Source organism: Trachurus trachurus (assembly GCF_905171665.1).
Source record: "Trachurus trachurus genome assembly, chromosome: 3".
NCBI lineage: Eukaryota > Metazoa > Chordata > Actinopteri > Carangiformes > Carangidae > Trachurus > Trachurus trachurus.
In genome coordinates this window covers 39786126-39807697 of record NC_139893.1, presented here as the reverse complement: position 1 = coordinate 39807697, position 21572 = coordinate 39786126, and the positions used below count along the sequence as shown (strand labels likewise).

The 21572-nt window shown below is 39.3% G+C and overlaps 2 protein-coding genes across 3 annotated transcripts; both read left to right on the top strand.

Moving 5' to 3' along the window:
- Positions 1–359: 359 nt before the first annotated feature.
- Positions 360–13391, top strand: LOC311005791 (ceroid-lipofuscinosis neuronal protein 6 homolog). 2 transcript variants are annotated; one of them, XM_083998360.1, is made up of 8 exons: positions 360–552; positions 2290–2401; positions 3217–3315; positions 4084–4272; positions 10678–10733; positions 12009–12131; positions 12523–12808; positions 12911–13391. In XM_083998360.1, the coding sequence occupies exons 1-7, from the start codon at positions 485–487 to the stop codon at positions 12791–12793; spliced, it is 918 nt and encodes a 305-aa protein (XP_083854486.1). In that variant the 5' UTR covers positions 360–484; the 3' UTR covers positions 12794–12808; positions 12911–13391. The 2 variants fall into 2 exon arrangements, with proteins under 2 accessions (XP_083854486.1, XP_083854485.1); XM_083998359.1 differs by having other exon boundaries at positions 2287–2401.
- A 1373-nt stretch (positions 13392–14764) lies between these two features.
- calml4a (calmodulin-like 4a) lies at positions 14765–18407 on the top strand. The gene is made up of 4 exons (XM_083994589.1): positions 14765–14804; positions 15119–15259; positions 15677–15865; positions 18214–18407. The coding sequence occupies exons 2-4, from the start codon at positions 15193–15195 to the stop codon at positions 18309–18311; spliced, it is 354 nt and encodes a 117-aa protein (XP_083850715.1). The 5' UTR covers positions 14765–14804; positions 15119–15192; the 3' UTR covers positions 18312–18407.
- The last annotated feature ends 3165 nt before the right edge of the window (positions 18408–21572 follow it).

Below are 21572 nucleotides of genomic sequence, written 5' to 3'. Positions count from 1 at the left end.
AGGAAGGGAGTTGTTATAATAATGAATAGCCTACCAGTAGGTTGTCAAACATTTGTAGCCTACATGCCTTTGTGCTTATGTTTATGTCCTCATATAACAAGTAGCAGTGCATTGTTTTTTTGCCATCATGTCTCTGTATTGGTAATTCGATTAATATCTTATTATACGCCACAATACAAATGCAATATTAGGCCAATCCTTTAGATAACACAACTTAGTTTGGATCACCTACTTTTCGGTAAGGTTTAGGTTTGTACCTGCAAGGCAGAACTCAGGGGCGAATCTGCCCTCGTAAACGTGTAACGCCTCCTCTGAAATCTGATTGGTGGATAAGGCGAACGGGCGGGAATACGGCGGCAAGTAGGAAGTGAAGACGAGTCGGTGTTGACAGAAAGATGTTTACCATCGTAGCTGCTTGAATACCGTTAACTTCACAACGTTGAAACTTCAGAGAGTCCCGCTAGCAAGAACAACAATAGCTACCATGGAGCCGAAAGTGCCCCCTGTCCGGAAACGTCGACGTAGTGGTTTACAAAAGAAGCAGGAATATAGGTTTGTGCGTGTATGGTCAGACAACGTTGTTGTGACATTTTAGTCATTCATGAAATTGGCGTGGGTTGTTTTTTTTACTTGAAAAAAAAAGTTTTGTGAAACATGTCCGTTTCACCCTTCACCACGACTGCCTGTGTCTAGTAACTGAACACTGCTCAACCGTTGGAGGAATCAACGGTGGAGGATAAAACCCACGGCCGAACCCCGCTACTGTAGATGAAAGCAAACAGCCACCGGTTCACTGTCGGTGTTAAAAAACGTCTTATGTGTTTGTTAGAAAGTATTGTTGTCGGCTGCGAATTATAAATGGACTAAAACACACAAACCAGCGGTTTCACGTGACAGATAAAAATAGATGTGATGCTGAACGTGGTTAGTATTACCTGCCTTTGGTCTGACAGGCTTCCTTCATCACACGACTGGAGCAACAGGTGGATGACAGGGGGAGGGCAGTGGGAGCCTATCAAAAATGATCGTCCAACCAGCTCTGTATCAATTTGCTTAATTTATTCACTTAACAGCTCCAAAAACATTTTTGAGAACATTTTTTCCAGATGCTATTAAATGTATGTGGATTCATTTCTCAGTTTATTTCGAGTTATGCTACAGTGGAAGATTACTGTATTTATATTATATATTTATGTATCAGCATCTTCATAACATAACTACATTATTGTTGATGCTTTGATGATTTAATAACATGTACAAGTAGCTAACTTGGCCTGAACAGTTGATGACTTATTAAACTGCTTCCTGGATATTTGAAGCTCCAATTGTTATCCATATATCCATATGTTCTCCATGTGATTTTTATTTTTATAGATTGTCAGAGGAATAATCACGGTATTACGATTATCACAATTATTATGCATTAATTAATTTCACAACACCATGAATATGTAAATCAAATATAGTCAAAATATTTAAGTATCTATTAATATAGAACCAATTATTAATCTCCATGGGGAAGTGTTTGAAATAATCATTAATTATCTTATACCTAATGTTTAACTTTATTTTAATCGTTTTTTTAAATTACAAATGACACACTAACATTTAAATTCCTACGTGTTATGTTAGATAAATGGACCGGTATCTGTGCATTTTCCTTTACTTTGGTGCCGATCTGCCGATATGGTTCCAACATAATCTTTTGGAAAGTGACTGAATTTATGAATCTTTATGATAAATTATTTGTGGCGTTTAATATCGTGATTAATTGTGAAAACAAGTAATCGTGACATCCCTAGTCCTTTTGCATGACCTGACAGGCAGGGCTAAGGTGCCCACAGGACTCATCCACACTATGACACACACCTGCACGCACAGCCAGAGAGAAAAAGAGATACAACAATACACATACCACATGCCTATTGCAAAGCAAAGTCCTCGCTACATTCTATTTTTTAAATATATGTTTTGGCTTTTTACCTTTAATTGATAGCACAGTGGAGAGAGACAGGAAATGGGGCGGCAGAGAGAGAAGGGGAATGACACACAGCAAACATTCTATATGAAGGCCATGACCTAGCACATGGTAATGAAAATGGACAAATAAAAAGCATCAGCTATGTGCGTCATCCTGATTTACTACAGTAGTAAACACCATAGTAAACCTTACTTTACTACAGTATTTCTTTCACGTCTGTGAAATGCTCAGTCTCTGCTACGCTGTACTTTTGTAATGTTGCTTCATTACAATGACTTACAGTCCCTGTGAATGTGTGTTGACAGCAGTGATTCAAAGGACGATGTGCCACAGAACGAAGGACAGTGCTTCCACTTCGACCTGTGGTTCTGTCTGACTCTGCAGAACTGGATACTGGACTTTGGAAGGCCTATTGTCATGGTAAGGAGGCTCAGTGAGCATCTCGCCTGTCTGGTTTCTCATCAAAAAGTGGGAAAAAAAAAATTAACTGGATGGTTACATCTAGGGTTGCAAAATTCCGGGAATTTTCAAAGTTGGAAACTTTCCATGGGAATTAACGGGAATAAACGGGAATATATGGGAATAAACGGGAATAAATCAGAAATTTACAAAATTGAAGGTTGGTTTTTGAAAGTGAAGTGTTTTCACACTACATTTCCCATGAGCCTCCGTGCGCACAGTGAAATAATTGGACCGGCGTAAGACGGACGAAAGCGAAAACATTTGCCAAAAATGTTTTCATTGATCAAGAATGAAAGTCGGAGGTTGGAAGACGATCAGATACCGTCGTAGTTCTGACCATAAACCGCGATTCGGCGGCGTTAGTTATTTTACTCAACATTCATGTTTTTCTTGTTCAGTAGAAGAACTGATTGTTCAAACAAGAATTAAAACTTGAAAAGCCTTTTTAATTGTATTATTTTGCACGGATGTCTGCTTATGACAAAACAAAATACTTACATATATATGTTTGGATATGATACAGCTTGTTTAAATTACCCCCAATTTCTAGTTAATTCCCATAAATTCCCAATAATTCCCATAAATTCCCATAATTCCTGTGGAAAGTTTCCAATTTGGAATATTTCCAAAATTCCCCAGCTTAACTTCCCATGGAAAGTTTCCGGAAAGTTTCCGGAAATTTACTGGAAATTTTCCGCCCCTTTGCAACCCTAGTTACATCCTATTTCATGAAACAATAAACATCAATAGTTTTTTGATATCATATGTTTTAGATCATCCTTCCACTGGAATGGTTTCCCCTGAACAAGCCCAGTGCCGGTGACTATTTCCACATGGCCTACAATGTCATAACACCGTTCATAATGGTCAAGGTAAGTAAGAGAACAAAATTCTTTGCTGTATAACAGAGATGCAAATAATATTCAGTAGAGACAATAAAGGTCAGATGTCCCACCAGTGGCCTTATATGATGCAATTTCCATCATCATCATGCATTTTTTTTCTTTATCCCTACAATGGACTTAGTAAGGCCAAAGAGAAAGAGTACCTACTTTCCTGATAGAGCTTGTACAAAAAACAGGCACACCATGGTAACCACAAGAACATTACTTGTAGAAAGCTCACCCACTAGCCAATTAACATACAGATAGAGCGGACCCCAACAGGGAGAATAATCGAAAATGCACAAAAATATCACTCTGCTCCCCATGATATTAATATGAGCAATACAGAACATTCCCTGTAAAACAAAACTAAAGACAGGAAGCTAGTTAACCGTTATGAATGACATTTACTGTTTGATATTACATTAAAGCCTTCACATCTTGATTTCCTGATAGTTTTCTTTACCATGATTGGTTCACTTGTTCCATCTCTGCAGGGGAACCTGACAAAATGAGAAATATTTCATAAACACAAATAGTTCATGACAACAGTTACTCTTTGTAGGTGGCCTTTGTAAAGCTTGAATCAAATCATTGTTACTTACTGAAAATCTCAACAGCGTTTGGCACCATTCAGCTTTAGAGAAAAGGAAGCACAAAAAAAGCTGCAGTTAAAGATGTAACCAAAATCATTCGTATGGATTATTTAATTTAAGACTCAGTAGAATACTGTATATGTGTTTGTGCTCCATTCAGCTTATCGAGCGTAGTCCCAGTGCGCTGCCTCGCTCAGCGGTCTACCTCAGCATCATCACTTTGGTCATGGGTGCCAGCATCCATCTGGTAGGAGACTCCATCAATCACCGGCTCATCCTGAGTGGCTACCAGCTCCACCTGTCGGTCAGGGACAACCCCATCATCAAGAACCTGGAACCTGCTTCACTGGTAAGACTCACACATCTCACATTTTATTGGGCACTCTGAGACTACTGGAATACACAAAGAAGATCGGCAATATTGTTTTCATGTGAAGTGTTAGGGCTATGGGCACCTGCACAAATTCAACAAATATTAATCACCTGTCAAAATGTCGCACACAAGAAAAATGTCTTCAGTGGCTTGTCATGACTGGAATGACAGTTCAGTGATTTTTTGTCATTTAGTTGAGAGCTTTCATTGTCCGCCTGTGACAGAACATGAACAAAACATGTCTGTCTAGTTTAATCCAGCAGACTTTAACCCACTGTGTGAAAAATGGAGCTTCTTTTTTCTCTCGGCTCTTTCACTGGGATCACATCTTCACAAGAGATGTGGTTGTCAATGAGTTATTATAGGCTGACATATGGCAGAACAGGAGCAGGGTTAAGGTAGGAACAGTCCAGAGTATAGGTTAACTAATGTATGTTTGTTTCATGCCTTGTTGCCTCGGGTCTACTGCTTCCTTACCAGTGGATCAGCCATTAGTGACCGTGTTTATGTGCACAAAAAGTAAGGGTTAGGCCATTTACTGATAGAGCATTGTTACATGTATTGCAATAACCTGTTTTCTCTAAAATTAGAGCTAATTTTCCTTCACGCTGCCATTGCTCTGGATCAAGCTTGCTGTTCTTTAAGTACATTCAAATTGAGTGTTACATAAGAAACATGTTCAGGTACACGTGATACTGAGGTAGAGCACGAATACAGGTATTGTAGTGACAAATCACTTTTTTTCACTGCCCACATGTGTTTGGATTTTTATCCTGCTGTGAAAACTTAACTGAATGAATTACTTTCATGAATAGTGTATGCCCAGCCCGCATGGGCTTGTAAGAGCATCAACACATCAAAGAAATAAGAAAACAAACGGGTTCAAAACAAGGGGGCAGTTGTCGGTCTGAGAAGTGAAGCTCACTTCCGCGTTCAAAAAACTGCAATCCCCTCGGCTGTCGCTGGGGGCTGGCCCAGAAGGGAGCAACTCCAATTGAGTCCCATGTTAAAAAAGCCGACTTTACAGTTTAAAAAAACGTATTTACAGCCTGGTACATTTTATTTTTTTGGTCTCATTCGATAGTTTCTACCCCCGCACACACTCTGAGGGGGGTGAATTTTTAAAAAACTCTACCGTTTTACCGTTATTAGGTTTAAAATTCTGGCCAATTAGGGCGCGGAAACGATCGTATAGCTCTATTCTGTATCTGTATTCTGTATTGTATCTATAGATTTTGGCTATTCAAACTTATTTCAGTTACAGGTTAGTTTTAGACATAAGATGTATTTCATTGTTTCTGAAAGATGCACAGCTACCTGAAATATCTCTCTCTCATCCCACCACACTGCAAGTGTTTTCCCTGTGTTGTCTTGTTGTGCGGCTACACATATATAAGCCCAGTCTGATTAATTTTAGCTGTTCATTTTCATGAGACCAAGAGACAAGGTTCCTCCCACAGGTATCGTGCTGAGTATTATCTTAGTTTCTCTTAATACCCTAAATCCAAAAGGAGCATTAAACATTTATGTATGTTTCAGAATTTACTGTGAGTGAAATAAAGTCATTTTGAGGAAGAAAACTAAACACTGCAACACCAGGAGCTGGAATTGTAAAACTCCAAATTATGCGTTGCAGTGGCCCTTTACTAATTTTTCAAGTGGTAAAAAGTACTGGTTTAAGGTCAAATCTTCTAAATATAACTCTGGTGAGTGACATAAAGTCGTAGGCAGAAAACCCCTTTCTGTACCAAATGTCGATATTACACACACAAGCCTGATCTAAATCATAATTACAGTCTAACAGCGACATTGGACATACCAAACACAGAGCCATAAAAATAACATTATTGACAGTAATTGCGTTAATATAATGCTTGAGTTGATTTCATTACAGCATATGGCCGCGAAATCTGTACAAATGCGCGCTATCGTCTCACAAATAGGCTACATACCATGGCTGTTGGCTTTGACAAACACTCAATGTATTTGTTCGTAATTGCTGAAAGCATACCGTAGCTACTAGTTGAAAAATGAAACGATGTATCACTTGTTTAGACGGAGTCACTCTGGTCCTCGCGTCGCGTTTCCATGACAACTGCTGACAACTGCTGCTGCTGCGATTCCTCTGAGTTTGCAGCGGGTGTGCGCAGGTCCAGTGGCCGGTGCACCGGGTCTTTTCCCGGTGACCTGTGGGTCCTTTTGGGCTCACAGTCCACTAGATCACATCAAGAAAAGAAATAAAAAAAAAAACAGTTTCCTCTCACCTGTGTGAGGTGAGGTCACGCTGCTCAGCTGCAGTGTGTGTTCACACCAGGGTGTTCACACACCGAGTCATTCAATTAGGGGTAGCCATGTCATGTCCATGCAGCTTTGTTCATTAACTATAAATACTTAAGTTAATTTAATCTAATAACTAATATTATGTCTGGGCACATTTCCCTTTCATTTGATATGAAAATCTAACCGACCCGATCATTTATTTTTGTTAAAAATGCATATTCTGTGTTGAAATCTGCTGCTTTTGGGATGTTCGATTTGCTAAGAACAAAGTTTTAGTCTTTTTCTATTGAACAAAGTTTTGCTCTTCAGAAGAACACAAAAAAAAACATTTTGTGTTCAATTTTCACAAATATTTGTCCAAAAACAAAAAACAAGATAAATGTGTTTTTAAAAGTATTTTTGCGTTAATGTACACTAACTAAACCATTCATTTTGTGAGTGTCAGAGAACTCTCTGTCAACTGTGTTACCAGTTGACCCCTTCCCCAATAACCAACATCATGTGATGCCACTGTCTATGTCTATTTTCTTTAGTTGCTATATTGACAAATATTTAGAGAAAGTGTATAAGAGTTGATTAAGGTCATGTACTGATGGATCAGAAGTCTGCAGTTAGCACAAGGCCCCAAAAATGGTCGAAATGTCAGCCGTGTTACCTGTCAACCGTGTTACTCCCTGTCAACTGTGGGTAACACGGTTGACACTGTTCGGAGTTTATTGTCATAATTTATGCCCATATTGAGTGTTTGTGATTTAAAAACATATCATGTGAAATCCAACAGATCCCATCATTTATTTTTTGTCACAAATGCATATTCTGTGTTGAAATCTGCTGTTTTTGGGATGTCCAATTTGCTAAATATAAGGTTTTGCTCTACAGATGAACTAAAAAATATATATTGTGTTCTTTATTGGGAATGTTTGAAATAAAAATGTTAAGATCAGATATCCTCTAAAAGTTTTATGTTAAAACTTAACAACTGCTCATCTCAGAAGCAGGTATCCTGTCAACTGTGCTACTGCTGTCAATCGTGTTACTTTGTCAAATGTGTTACGTGTGTTTTTTTTGTCATAAATGTTTAAAATACTCTGATAAACTGTAACACAGAAGATTGAGGCTCTCTCTGGATAAGGGAATATTACATAAAGATGGTTAAATTTTCTGAATTCAGTGTTAGGTGGAAAAAGATCCATCCTTCATAGTATATCTCCCAGAATTGACATTACAAGGCTCAGAATTCATAAAATCCAATTTGTTAAACACACAACCTCAAAACCCTTGGTCAGGGGACTTAAAAGCTTTCTAGAAAATGTGTTATCAAATCTGTAGTACCTCATACATGTTTCTATGACCACACATTTGTCTGTAATAAGGTTGACAGAATAATGTATCCAATAATTATTTTCACAAATATATTTAAAGGCTGCACACACAGAGAGGACCGCCCCTTTATGCCGTTCTCTCTCCTCATTGGATAAAGGTTGTAGGATACAAGGAAAGTTTCCTCCTCGGCTTACAGCAGAGCAGAGTGACTGACAGACCCGTGTTTCAGACCAAACACTCTATGTAAATGATTGCTGTCGGAAGATAGAACTATTTAAGACTTATTAACACAAACATTCCGCTTACTTCTGCTTTAAATAGTCATTAAAGCTTAAGCTTTGGGTTAGTGGAGACATCAAGTTTATTTTTCAAAAAAGAATATAGATTCTTTCTGGTTTTGGATATGCTGAAATGTAGCCCTAATTGTAGAATGACTCAGCGCCGCCTTGTGGTACAATGAGGAATAAAACGGTTGTCACATGTCCACACATCAAGAGAAGTTATGCCACTAATGACGACATATAGCCTAGTGCTATCCCTCCATCCACACATCAAAGACAAAAAAAATCCACACATTAAAGACACAGTGGCATTTTGACGTCATTAGTGAGGTCATAAGTTCTCCGGAACCGAGGTTGTAAATAGAGGGGGGTGTTTGCTGTCTCAGTCCGCTCCACTCTCCCTCAGGGAGTCGCAGGAGGCCAGTGGTCGCAACACCCCAGAATCCCGGCTGTGCGGACAGACGCAGCCCAGGATTTCGGTCCCGCTGAAACCTGGAGTCAGCGGGGTGGGCTCAGGGAGGAGGACCGTGCATAGGAGACGCACGCTTGAGTCTGCCTGAGGCTTGGCTGTTCGCGATGAGGCTGAGCTTCTGCGATTCCTCTGAGTTTGCAGCGGGGCCCCCTCGGGGTCACTGGGCCCTGTCTCGGTGTCCTGGGGGTTACCTCCTTCTGTGAACAATCAATCATCTTTGTGCGCAGGTCCACCGGGTCTTTTCCCGGTGACCTGTGGGTCCTTTTGGGCTCACAGCTGTGTTTCCTCTAACCTGTGCAGGGTTTCCCCCAGTGTATAAGCCTGGCGGGCCGCCAGGCCTTACTTGCCCCACCGCCAGGCTAAGCATAGTTTATTATTATTTTTTAAATCAGTTTTTACACTCCATAAACACATGATCAGGTGTCTTTTTCATCACCTGACAACGTCACAACTTCATTGCGCATAACGGGACACGTCACGGACATCATGCTCATCAGACCGCTGCTTCACCAGCTGACCGAGAGGAACGCACCGAGTCCACGTTAACGTGAGCCGAGCCGCGGCTCCAGAGGCTGTCAGCTGCTGCAGCATGGCTGGTAGCTGGTAGCCACCAGCCACGTCGTCCCCTGCAGCGTCAGAGCTGCGGACTCCTGTGAGCCGCGGGGCTTTCACCAGATGTGAAAATGATCCATTGTTTCATTTTTCAGCTCGTAAAGTTCGCGATCACACACGTTTGTTTTCTCTGGTCCATACGATCATGGATGCATTATATTAACGCAGTAGATCCGCGAGTGTCACGTTTTCATGACGACTGAAAAAGAGCGTGGTACGTCATTACGTGACTCCAGATCGATCTTTTACAGTCTATGCTCCAAATCTCGGAGAATAAAATTTAAGTTTTAGTTTTCTGGGGGGAACCCTGCGTGTGAGGCGGCCACGCTGCTCAGCTGCAGTGTGTTCTCACACCGCTATGGCTCGCTGGCTAACAGTGCCGCCATGTGGTACAATGAGGAATAAAACGGTTGTCACATAACACATCAAGAGAAGTTATGCCACTAATGACGACATAATATAGCCTAGTGCTGTCCCTCCGCTCCATCCACACATCAAAGACAAAAAAAATCCACACATCAAAGACACAGTGGCATTTTGACGTCATTAGTGAGGTCATAACTTCTCTCGAACCGAGGTTGTAAATAGGACCTAATGTTGTCAAGTCTTCATTCACGATCCCTCCGTGGATCGTGAATCTCCTCCCGGGGACCTGGTCCTCGGGAGGCAGCAGCTTGGTGCCCTCCAAGCCGCTGCTGCAGCTCGGTAGGCGGCTATGTTTTGCTCGGCGCTCCCCCCCAGCACCGAGCAAGCCGCTGAGGGAGGCAGGTAGCGGGTCCTATATGCGGACCCATGCTACCTACCGCGGGAGGGGGGCAGCTGACGAGCTGCCTCGGGGAGCTGCAGACCCCGGGCCTCTTCTTTTTGTTTTTTGTTTTATAGTCTTTTAGGAAAAGCAAAATCCTTGTAAAACAGAGTTTTAATGATATCTTCAGACACAGTAAAGGGTAGTGAGTCAAATCACATGTTTGTTGCAACATTAAAAAACACTTAACCACTGCTGCTAAAACTGAACCTCAGCATTTTCTTTCAGATGGAGATGACGAGGTGACAATCTAAGTCCAGCCCAACCCCTCCATACACACACACACACACACACACACACACACACACACACACACACACACACACACACACACACACACACACACACACACACACACACACACACACAAAAAAAATACATACACATATAACAGAGTTGTGTAACTGTCTGAGTGTATGGACACATCCATGTTTGTTATGTTTCTGCACTTGTTTTTTTTTTCCACCTGTGGTTTCTTCCCAGTTGCATTATATTAGACGGTAGTATTGATATTTGAACAGAAGGTGGCACTGTTGCATGAGACAGAGATGGCTACTGAAATACCTGTTAATAACACGTTTATAATAATAACTGTCCTCTCTTTACAGATCGACTCCTTTGAGCTGCTGTATTTCTATGACGAACAGCTGGGACACCTGATGTGGTATGTGTCTGCTTAAAGCTGAATGCTAATGACTAACTGATTTATGCCATTTGAAATCACTGTGGCAACCAATTAAAAAAAATTGTAGAGTGTAGATTCAGAAAGAAAACTGTGGAGACTATACATGCTGCAGCTAGTTATCAGTGCACTGGAATTTGGGAGTAATTTCTATTTCTAAAGATAAAAAAAACTATTTCAGAATGAGAAAGCTGATGACTGAACATTTTCTGACAGTTGGGTTTGTTTTTTTGGGAAAAAAATGATTATACATTTTCTGACAAGTGTCTCAGTCGGACCTACTTGCCAAGTTCCTACTGTGATAAGTTAATATGAGCTGCTACGCTGGTGTAAAAGCTCAATCTTGGTCCAGCAGGGACAAAGTTTGAGTCACATTTCACTTCCTGGATTGAAAGTGAGCTCATCTCTCATGTCACAGTGTTTTCAGCACCAGTGTGTGAGAAGAGAGAGTGGATCAGTAGCATCTGTGCTCCTTCTGTGGATAGTTGAGGCCTTATCAGAACAAGGCAGGGTTTGATTTTTAAAGTTATATCTTTAGTCAGTTGAATCCATGGTTTGGTTTATTTAATTCATCTGCTCATTACTTTTTATGATGAAAAAAAAATGCCCATCACAACTTCTGAGAATTGACAGTGACAGAGTGGGATGTTTCACATTTTTTCCACCAGTTTTGCCTGAAACAGTTAACCAGTTGTCAAAACACATTAACGTTCACTAATTATTTTGACTCAAAATAGCTGCAGCTCAAGTTTATTTTGTTTCACAGTACACCAGATAGTACCAGTTTGGCACAAACACAGTCTCTATGGCAACCTTGAGTTTGTTATACAAATTTACAACAGTGGTTTAACTGATGCATGAAATTCAGTTTGTGTTTGTGCTGATTCTTGATTTGAACTGAAACTTACCAGTAAATTAAAAATCCTATTCATTGAATACTACATTTATTAAAGAGGCTCCTGCAGCATCTTCAGTGTGAGAAGAAATGTTTCTTCTCCTCAGTCGGCCCTGAGGCTTTGTTAAATGTTTTTTTGCTCTACTGGGTTTTTAAGATTCTGTTGGAGCTGGCCTTGAATGAGAGAAGATTAAGCTTTTTTCTTTTTTTTGCTTAAACAACTGGTGAAGAATTATGCAGATAAACACACGCTGTGCCTCTTAGATAAGTTTTACCTCATTCTTTTAACAGAGAAACGATTCATCTCATGGTGTCCACAGTCTGCGACACGCTTTATAATTTCACCTGTTGTTTTATTTTAGGTATATCCCATTCTTCATCATTCTGTTCATCTACTTCACTGGCTGCTTCAGCAGAGCGGAAGAGCAGAATAAAATGCCGGTTTCTGGTTGGCTGCTGCTGGGACCCAGTGCTCTATACTATTGGTCAGTTGCCTTTTCATGTAGTTGAAAACCTTCTGTGTTTTTTTTTCCATGAATACAAACGTTTTTTGTAGTCAGTGCATCAAGTTTAACATCACCCAGAGTAATGTGAAACAGTAACAGTAGAGCGACATGTGATGATGGCTTAAATAAAATTCCCACTTCCTAAGACAGTCTTAGTGTTATTTTATACTTTACAAAAAGTTCAAGAATCTGTTGACTGCCATTTAACTTTAACTTTACCTGCTAATAGAATATGCAGACTTTTCCACTGTGAACACATTTCTGAACACAGCAGTGCTTGTATTCATACAATAGTTTTGCTTTGTTATAACACAGGTTGTAGTAACAATGACTCACTTCTTTGTCTAACATCGTTTTTTTCTACCTCAAGGTACTTGGTGACTGAAGGGCAAATCACCGAACTTTTCCTCCTGACCTTCCTCGCCATGGTTGCCATGGTGATACGTCAACGATGTAAAGGTCTCAGCCCAGACAGCAACGGCCTGTTCCTGCTCTACAGTTTCAGTGTGACTGTGCTCCTGGTAGCACTGTGGGTCGGCTTTCTGTGGAATGACCCGGTGCTACGCAACAAGTACCCCGGACTCATTTATGTACCGGAGCCCTGGTCCTACTACACCTTACATATCAAGGATAACCAGTGACTTACACTCCTCCAGGTGTGTGTTTTGTTTGTAGTAAAATATCTCTGAATGACGTCACATCAGATGGCACTTGTATGTGTATGAACTGACTGATGCATCTCTTCTTTCTTCTGACAGATTTCCTGTGACTATGGCTGCACTTAAACAATGGTAATTGGTGAAAGTTGTTTATGTGCACCAGCCTCACTGTCATATGCAAAGTTCTGCTGGCATCAGCCATATATTCATAAGGGAATATCCTCTGTGTATTTCTATATTGTCTATCTGGATCAGCTGAAGGTGCATATACAGAATGCATGGTACATTCTTATGAATTTTTAATTTGTTTATCCATGTCAAAAAAATCCAGTTCAGTTGACATCTGAATCCCTTGAGACGGAACTTTTTGGCAACACAGGAAAAAGTCGTCAGGTTGTTATATTGGTTGGCTGCTGGCCTCCAAGAACAATATGGCAGATATTCTTCAATATAATATAATAATAATAATAATATATTATTATGTAAATTTAAAAATACATACAAGTAATTTGATAATAATTTGAAACTTGTTAAGAGAGTTACATAAATGAGACAAAAGCTTGAGAGTAGTAAAAACAACAAAAAAAAAGAAGAAAGAAGAAGAAAAAAGATAAAAGAGAATGTTAAAACAGCAGTTTGTTGGTAACATCACCAAATAGTTTTATGTGAACAGCAAAATCTGTTGATTGCTGGTCTATACATTTTAAAGCAGGGTTCAAAAAACAGAATAGTAAATGGAGGATTGTCTGTGATTTAACACTAAAACTTTTGCTCAGGTATTTAAAGGTGCTCTAAGTAGGTATTTTTTATGGATACATAGCATACATTACAGCTGTTTACTTACCAATGTAGATCAAAATAAGCAGCCAGCTTTATTCATTCATCCTCCCTGAGCTGTCTTCAGTTGGGCAATGCAATCAGAGGGTGTGTTCTAAAACTCCTGTCTTGTAAACAACAGCTGAAGCTCGAGCAAGTGACCATTGTCACCAGCAGCAGCATGAAATCCCTTCTGTTTGCAGATTAAACGTCCATATACATGTAGCACCTTTAATGTTTCACACTGGTTTTGGTCAAGTTTGTATTGTCATTCATTTAGACATGAGAGATGTGAATGTTATTTTGCAAATGTGGTCAAGGTACTGTTAAACAGAGCTGACATCTGAATTGTATGTTGCCATGTTGCCCACATGCAATGCTCTTTACTGCATTTCATGTTAAGATAATACACAATGTTCACAAATAAGTCTATTGTACAGATGCTTTTACATGACCTGAAGAGGGGATGTTTTTGAGATGCAAATCAGTTTTTATAGAAGCTGAAATGAACTGATGAATTTAAACTGTTACCTGCTGAACACATGTCTTTGACTTGTTCATTGTTATTGTTCATGATTGTTTATTGTTTTGTGCAATTATTAATGTGTATACGCTATTATTCCTTTGCTTAAGATCAATTTATTGCTTGGAAAAAAAAATCGGTTAGCTCTCTGGTCTGATTTAACATGTTTATCTTAATTAAAATGTTTACAAATCTTTGCATATATAGTGTATGTGATTTGAAATTTTTCTTTTACCATTTATATGGTTGCAAGCTACTTCCTTTGGCTGCATTAATACTGAACTACCATATGGAGTAAGAAATAATTGGTCCCGTGTCGTTTTATTGGAGGGGCACGGGAAGGGAAAGGACAATGCAGCGCTGTGGATCTGGTATCTGTGTCTCCACAGCAACGCATATTATATTACGTAGAGGCTTTCAGGTGGTGGACTTTAAACAGAGGTGGAGGGACAGGTGACGCATACAACTGTCTCCTTCCTGGAAAGAAGCAAAGGAACTGCAAAATGGTAAGTCAGAAAAACGATTCCTATCAAAAGCCTTTTCCCTGTCAATCCTATTGTCACAACTACAGTATGTGTGTATAATCACCTGTCATGTAATCTGATATTTTGATCACCTTGCAGGCTAAATTTTTCGCATCAGCTCAAATCAATGGTAAGCATACTTCACAGTACCACACGCTGTTTTCCACATTATGTTCCCCATCTATTAAGATTATTTACCTAAATTACTAGTTGCTAATGTGTCTTTTTCATTTGTACAATTGTATTTTTTTATTTATTTTTTTTTTTTTTACAAATAAGCACCTTAAAATGATAAAAGCAGTGTGGAAGAGCATAAAGATCAAAGTCTGACCTTGTTCAGTCCTATTAGTTCCTGGTACGTTGTAAAGCCAATAAATTAACCTGCGATTGTGTGGTGGATAAACTATACTGAAAATGTTAATGTTATTTCTGTTTCCCCTGCAGAGTTCAAGGAGTGTTTCTCCTTGTACGACAAAAAGCAGAAGGGAAAGATCGATGCCAAAGATCTGATAACAGTTATGCGCTGTCTGGGCACAAGTCCGACGTTTGGTGAAATTGAGAGGCACCTGCAAGTTCACAAAATCAGTAAGTACAACAAGCAAAACATCTTATTGGCAAGGTTGTAAAAGACCCTTCAGTGATTTTAAACCAAGCAGGCAGGAACAGGAGTGGATGTGGAGTTTGTTTTTAACTGTGTTAAGTCTAAAAGTATGGTTATTTTCTTTCTTGCTTAGAGTTAACTCTTGTTTGTTTCACACATTATTCTCAAAAATATTTCTATTACTTTCTGTAGGTCTTCTCTATAGATAATCTTGATTCAAGTGGTATTTTAGTGCTGGATAAGCTAGTTGCTTTTCTGGCTGGTTTCAGAAGTTTGTCTTCCCCCGAAATCCCTGCAATGGATAAAAGGCAGAAGCCTCTGATGTTATGCTTGTCTTGTCTGCCTTTTTTTTTTTTGGCAACATTGAACAGGCCTAATTTTTGTGCTGCATTTCTGTTTAGGTAAGACAGGTGAGGTGGACTTCTCCATGTTCCTGACAATGATGCACAGACAGATGCAACAGGAAGACCCCAAGACAGAAATCCTGCAGGCCTTGAGGATGACAGACAAGCAGAAGAGTGGATACATCCAGGCGTCTGAGCTGCGAGCCAAGCTCACCATGTTAGGAGAGAAACTCACCAACAAAGAAGGTAAAGTGAAAGCCAATAAAGTCTGGCTAAAGAACAGCCTCAGGTGGAAAATCTGTATCTCCTGTACCCAGACATCTATTAGCAAAAAGGCCAGAGGAGGCTGCTAAGCTTGTACTGTACTAAAGCAAACCTTGTTTTAAAAATACTTTTTTGGGGATCAGTACAATCAATAAAATGTTATTAAAGTTGTTCTATATAATCCAAGAGGAGGACATGGATATACTGTTCAAAGCTACAGTGCAGTGTGTGTGTTTAGCACTACAGTATGTGTTAAAAAAAAAAGTTGGATGTTCAAGCGTTCTTTGGACCAAAACGTAAAGGTGCCACTGGTACTTGCTGCTACTTCCTGACTGCACACAACATTTTGTGGTTATCCACCAAGGATTAAAATGGGAGTTTGTAAGGAGGGGTCAGGGATTTGGGGGATTTTCTAATTAAGGTGTTCATATTAGATAAGACTGTACTCTCACTACTGGTTGTACCTTCAAAATGACAAAGATCTTTTCCTTTAATCAGTCACATCTACTGTACAGTGAGCCCTTTTTAACAAACCAATCCAGGAACCAGAGCAAGTCTGGCTTAGTGTCTTCTGTAAATCACAAGCAGCTTTCGAGGTATCCACTTATAATTTATGCCTGCACTTCTTTACTGTCTCTATTTAATGAACGTATGTCTGCATTGCCTGCATCAAATAGCTCCAGTCAAATACAGATATTGTCTCAGTTGCTGTTGCAGTACATCGATCGTTTCCCTGAAGACAGACTTCATTTCATCTTCACAACACCAGTATGTGGTAAACTGTACAGCAGGTCAACCAAGGTGGAAGCATGCACCGTTATGTGGAGGCAAATATTTTACACACATTATTTATTGTGTAAGGAAAAGTGCAATATTTTTGGTTGGGCTCTGATTTGCTCTCCTGCTGAGTGGTTGAAGAGACAAATTTCACTCTCATATCTACACGCGATGAAGGAGAAGCAGACACTACGAGCCTGGCTCTGCTCAAAAAGAAAAAAAAAAGAAATTCCAACCACTGACATCTTTACAGCTCATCACTGACAGAAAAATTACATATCACCATTTGGAGCATCAAGCAATATATAAATCTATCTCTCAGAATGTTTCCTTAAAGTATTTCTACTCACTTAGCTTACTTATTACAGCAGATTAATGGATGATGCTTTTCTGACTTTTTAACACAGTTAACAATAGTAAAGTAATGACAATAGTTGTCCAACAGTTCTGAAGCAGGAGTTTGATGGATGGACTCTTGAGGGGAAGCTCAGTCACTTAGCTAAATCTCTGCAGTTTATTTTGACAGCATTAGTGACTGAGCCCAAACTGAGTCACTCATGCAGTTACTGATCTCAAAACAACACACTGTAGAGACTGGATTCAGAGTGCTGTCAGTGGGGTGTGTGTGTGTGTGTGTGTGTGTGTGTGTGTGTGTGTGTGTGTGTGTGTGTGTGTGTGTGTGTGTGTGTGTGTGTGTGTGTGTGTGTGTGTGTGCATAAAGCAGTTTATATTTAAAGGACACATCTGCTTCCTGCTGGGGAGACATCCATCACATTGTTGGATTCCTAAACTATTGAAGCAGATTTAACAGTAAAGGAACAAACAATAGCTCCTGATTGTAACAACTGTGGCTACTATAATACATCGGTTTGACTCACTGAAACCAGAGCTCAGGTTCAGCTTTATGAATGGAGACTGAAAGGAGGCCCAATATAATGATCAGTTATTCTAACAGTTTAACAAATATGAACATCTTTATACACTGTTGTGTTCTTACATTTATAACACTTCATAATAACATATTAAGCATTTGATCTCCAAAGTAGCCACTTAGCCAATTAAATAAATCTTAAATAAATTAAGTGCGGTAAATAATAAGTACAGTACATGTCTGTTCGACAGCAGCATGATATCTGAGCACTCAGTGGAGTGCCAGTGCCTTAACGCTGAGCATAAATAGAGCAGTCACTTTGCTTATTTGCAGTCCACCACTGTGTCAAACACGTCAAAAATAACAAAGGCAATAATACTAGTCATAACAGGCTTCAGATGACTTTTTTTTTTTTTTTTTTTTTCGAAAACTGTTGCTCATGTTAACAAATGATTGAATAGAGCTGAAATCCATTAAAATCAGATGTCTGATTTAAATTGCATTCATGTCCTCTCCAGGAATAACAAACATACTCAGTGTGGCTCAGCAGGTCAAGGGAGATTATCTAATGCCAATCTGACAATCTAATACCTCTGAATGCTTGTACTGTAGGAGACTTGTGCATTTTCAGGCAGCAGTCATGTTCACTCATAAAACTGTTCTGTGTTTTCTCTTTGTCTAGTGGATGAGCTCTTCAGAGAGGCAAACGTCAAGTCGAATGGGAGGATCAACTACGAGGAGTTCACCCAGATGGTGACGCTGCCACCTGTTGATTACTGATTTGACGAGCCAAATCCTTCAAAAAGACAGATGTGAAGTGACTAAATCTACATACTGACATGGCCTGTTCTGAAACTGAAAACAGTCTTCACTTTGTTTCTTTTTCCTCATGACTATTCACCAATTATTTAATAAAATTTAGAATCTGTTTCCACCAACTCTTTCCATCAGTTTCCTCTATGCCTGAACTCACTGTGAAGCACTCCTGTAACAAACACCTTATGATGTGGTTTAGCATGTTATATTTTGATGGTTAAATTCTCAGTTCACCTTTTGCCTGACATTTAGTAGAAATGTCCAGTTTGATACTGTACAGGTATGTGTGTTATGTGTGACATGCTCATGAGCAACATGCATTTTATGACTTGGCTTTTCACCAATGACCTTATGACGGCCGTAAAAATGTTTTCACAAGTTTTATTTAGTAGTATAAAGCACAGTATATAAATATCCATTTGCAATTGCATATATCACTGATTATTAAATGCATAACATTTTCTCCAAAACATGGAATTGTTGGTAATAACAGGTAATTAAAATGCTATTTACAGTGGGATTTGGTTAAGAGATTGCAGTTATCAGACTACCTTTAAAAACATGTTTAACGGCTACTATGACTGAGACATTTAGTTTTTTTTTGTTATTTGAGAAATCATCTGTGGCAACAGTGAGGACATAGTTAATCATCATTCAAGCCACTCTTGGCGTGAGTCTGGATTTTGTGCTTCAAAGTTATCATTACTGTACAAAACAACCCTTTAACAGGACAGAAACAACCACTTGAACAAACTAAACTGAGAGAAGTTGCAGTGAAAGGCTTCTTCCATCCATGCAGTCAAACATGAGCTGTATTTCCGTGGGTGTATGTTCACACACTCCTCCCCCACATTATCCAGTCAGTTCAGCATTGGAGTCTACTCGAATCATCTCTGAATGAAAGTGGGGTGCATGCAGGATAAGTATCTATTTTCCCCATATTAAGTCTTTGCAGGAGAAGCACAGGTGTGATGAACAACATTAATAATGATTTACACCTGCATCTTTCCTACCATGGCATGTTGAAACACCAGCTGTAAAAAGGACTAACCTGTGTGGCTGCGTCAAGGTAAACGTGATTAGCTTGCTTTACTAACTCCCTTTACTGTCACAGCTGAATGGATGGAACAACATTAGCTGCCCACATTATCTTGTGAGTTATGAGTTACATTAAATAGCCTTGGTCACTATGAGTGGTGCATTGGAGGGCTGTTAGCTGGTCCCATGTGCTACTACTATAGCAAAGGCCGATGATTTTATCTTTTTACCCGAGATACATCTGCTTAACACATCTGTTCATCTTAAAGTCTGTAATTTAATTACGTGAACAATATTGTCCTCTACATCAAATTATAAGATAAGGATGCAGACTTCAGCTTGACTGCTACATTAGTATTGTGTGGATCATGTAGCTTAACTCCATCTGTGATCTCAGCACACTGCACATTACTCCCAACCACCCAAACATTAAGAGAAAAAAACATAATGTTATCATGGGCCTGTTATCCAGCAGCAGGCTTCAAAAGTACTTCCATGGTGTTACTAATGTCTGCCTTTAGCCCAGGGCAAAACCAGTGTTAAAGCCAACATGTCCACAGACTCACCTCTACTATTCTTCTTCATTGAATTGTATTTAATCTTACTTGAGCAGATGGAACCATGGAAATCAACGTACTGGATAACAGATAAAAAGATACAAAAAAACTTTACACTTTTCCAATAAGATTTGCAAGGGGTACCAAAGGGTTGAGGTCACATATTACTGGTATGAAGCTATCAAAAACATACCAAAGAGCCTTCCACATGGTTAGCTGTCAATAGTAAGAACAGCAGGCCAGCTTTTGTCTTCCTTTGTGGAAAAAATAATATACCGTACAACATTCTCCTTGCAGATTCCATATAGGCACTTGAATAAAAAGCCTGACAACAGTAAATCAGAGAGAAACAGGCTTATTACATAGTCAATTCAATCCTGAGCACATCTTCGAAAAGGATGTCGTTTTGAGAGTAAACTGAACAAGGACACCCTGTAAACATCAGAGACAAATTCACTATAAAAAAGATTACAAACAAAACACACATTTTCCTGCCAATTAATAGCTCTTTACATGTGTACAACATGTATCCAGACAAGGTATTTATATTTAACTTTTAATACACACAAAGTAAATTAAAACTCAAATAATCACATCATGTGATTTCTACGTGTGTGAGATGTTTTTGTATGTGGTTGCCTGAGGACATAATGTACGTTAGTTCAGGAGAGGTTTCTGCATCAATCCAGTGAAGGGATGTTATTTAAAGCTGCAGCACCGTCTCAACAGCTGTATCTGTGGGATGATTTGACCTGTATGCACCGTATCTCAATGTTTATAGTTTACAGAGGCATTTATCTCTTTTTCTCAAAGACAACAGATTTTTGTTCAAAAACCTCCTGTGGAGAGTCTTTCTTTGACATTAAGCATTGAACAACATGAAGAAATACAGGAGAATAGGATGGCACCGTTGCTGCTGCCTGGGCGGGGAAGCATTGATACGACAGCTGCTTTTCAATTCTTGCTGAAAAGACTGAATTTCAGTATACAGAATGTTTCAGCACTAACGTCGTCACTAAAGCAGGAGTGAGCACAAAAGATGAAAGATCCTTCAAAACAACATGATAACAGCCACTGAAAACTATTACATAGTGTATATAGACCCAGTTCCTTATTGTCCTTAAAAAAATCTAATGTGACACCAACATTATTCCATTTTCACAAATTCTTCAAAAACATTTATTCTGAAATGCTGAATTTGACTTAATAAAGTGGTTAATAATAATAAAAAAAATTATAATAATAATGACATCAAATTATCCAATATTCAAGTAGATGAGGCACTGGGCCTGCCAATACCTGACCCAAATGTCTGGAGCCTGTGTGGCCTCTAGCACCATGTATTTACTGCAGTTTCTCTTTTCACATTTACATTTACTTTGTGACTGAAAAAAAGTATATATATATATTTGTGTGTGTAGTTAAGCCAAAGTATGACATTACACAACTGTTGCTGATACAACTGCTTCAAAAATAAAAGTCTTTTTACAAGCTGCTGTGGACATTAATGTTTCAACTGACCGTTTGCTGAACCCAATAGCCTACTAATAGCTTTAGCAACCACAATTTTTCAGCTTTGCATCTTCCCACATGTTGAAGCTGTGTGAATAGTGTGACTGGTTATGGACAT

What these genes read in the sequence shown, in the direction of transcription:
- LOC311005791 (XM_083998359.1), top strand. Translation starts at nt 485, where the DNA reads ATGGAGCCGAAAGTGCCCCCTGTCCGGAAACGTCGACGTAGTGGTTTA. An exon ending in CAAAAGAAGCAGGAATATAG is followed by an intron (nt 553 to 2,286) that starts GTTTGTGCGTGT and finishes GTGTGTTGACAG; the next exon opens with CAGTGATTCAAAGGACGATG. An exon ending in CACCGTTCATAATGGTCAAG is followed by an intron (nt 3,316 to 4,083) that starts GTAAGTAAGAGA and finishes TGCTCCATTCAG; the next exon opens with CTTATCGAGCGTAGTCCCAG.
- calml4a (XM_083994589.1), top strand. Translation starts at nt 15,193, where the DNA reads ATGCGCTGTCTGGGCACAAGTCCGACGTTTGGTGAAATTGAGAGGCAC. An exon ending in CCTGCAAGTTCACAAAATCA is followed by an intron (nt 15,260 to 15,676) that starts GTAAGTACAACA and finishes ATTTCTGTTTAG; the next exon opens with GTAAGACAGGTGAGGTGGAC. An exon ending in GAAACTCACCAACAAAGAAG is followed by an intron (nt 15,866 to 18,213) that starts GTAAAGTGAAAG and finishes CTCTTTGTCTAG; the next exon opens with TGGATGAGCTCTTCAGAGAG.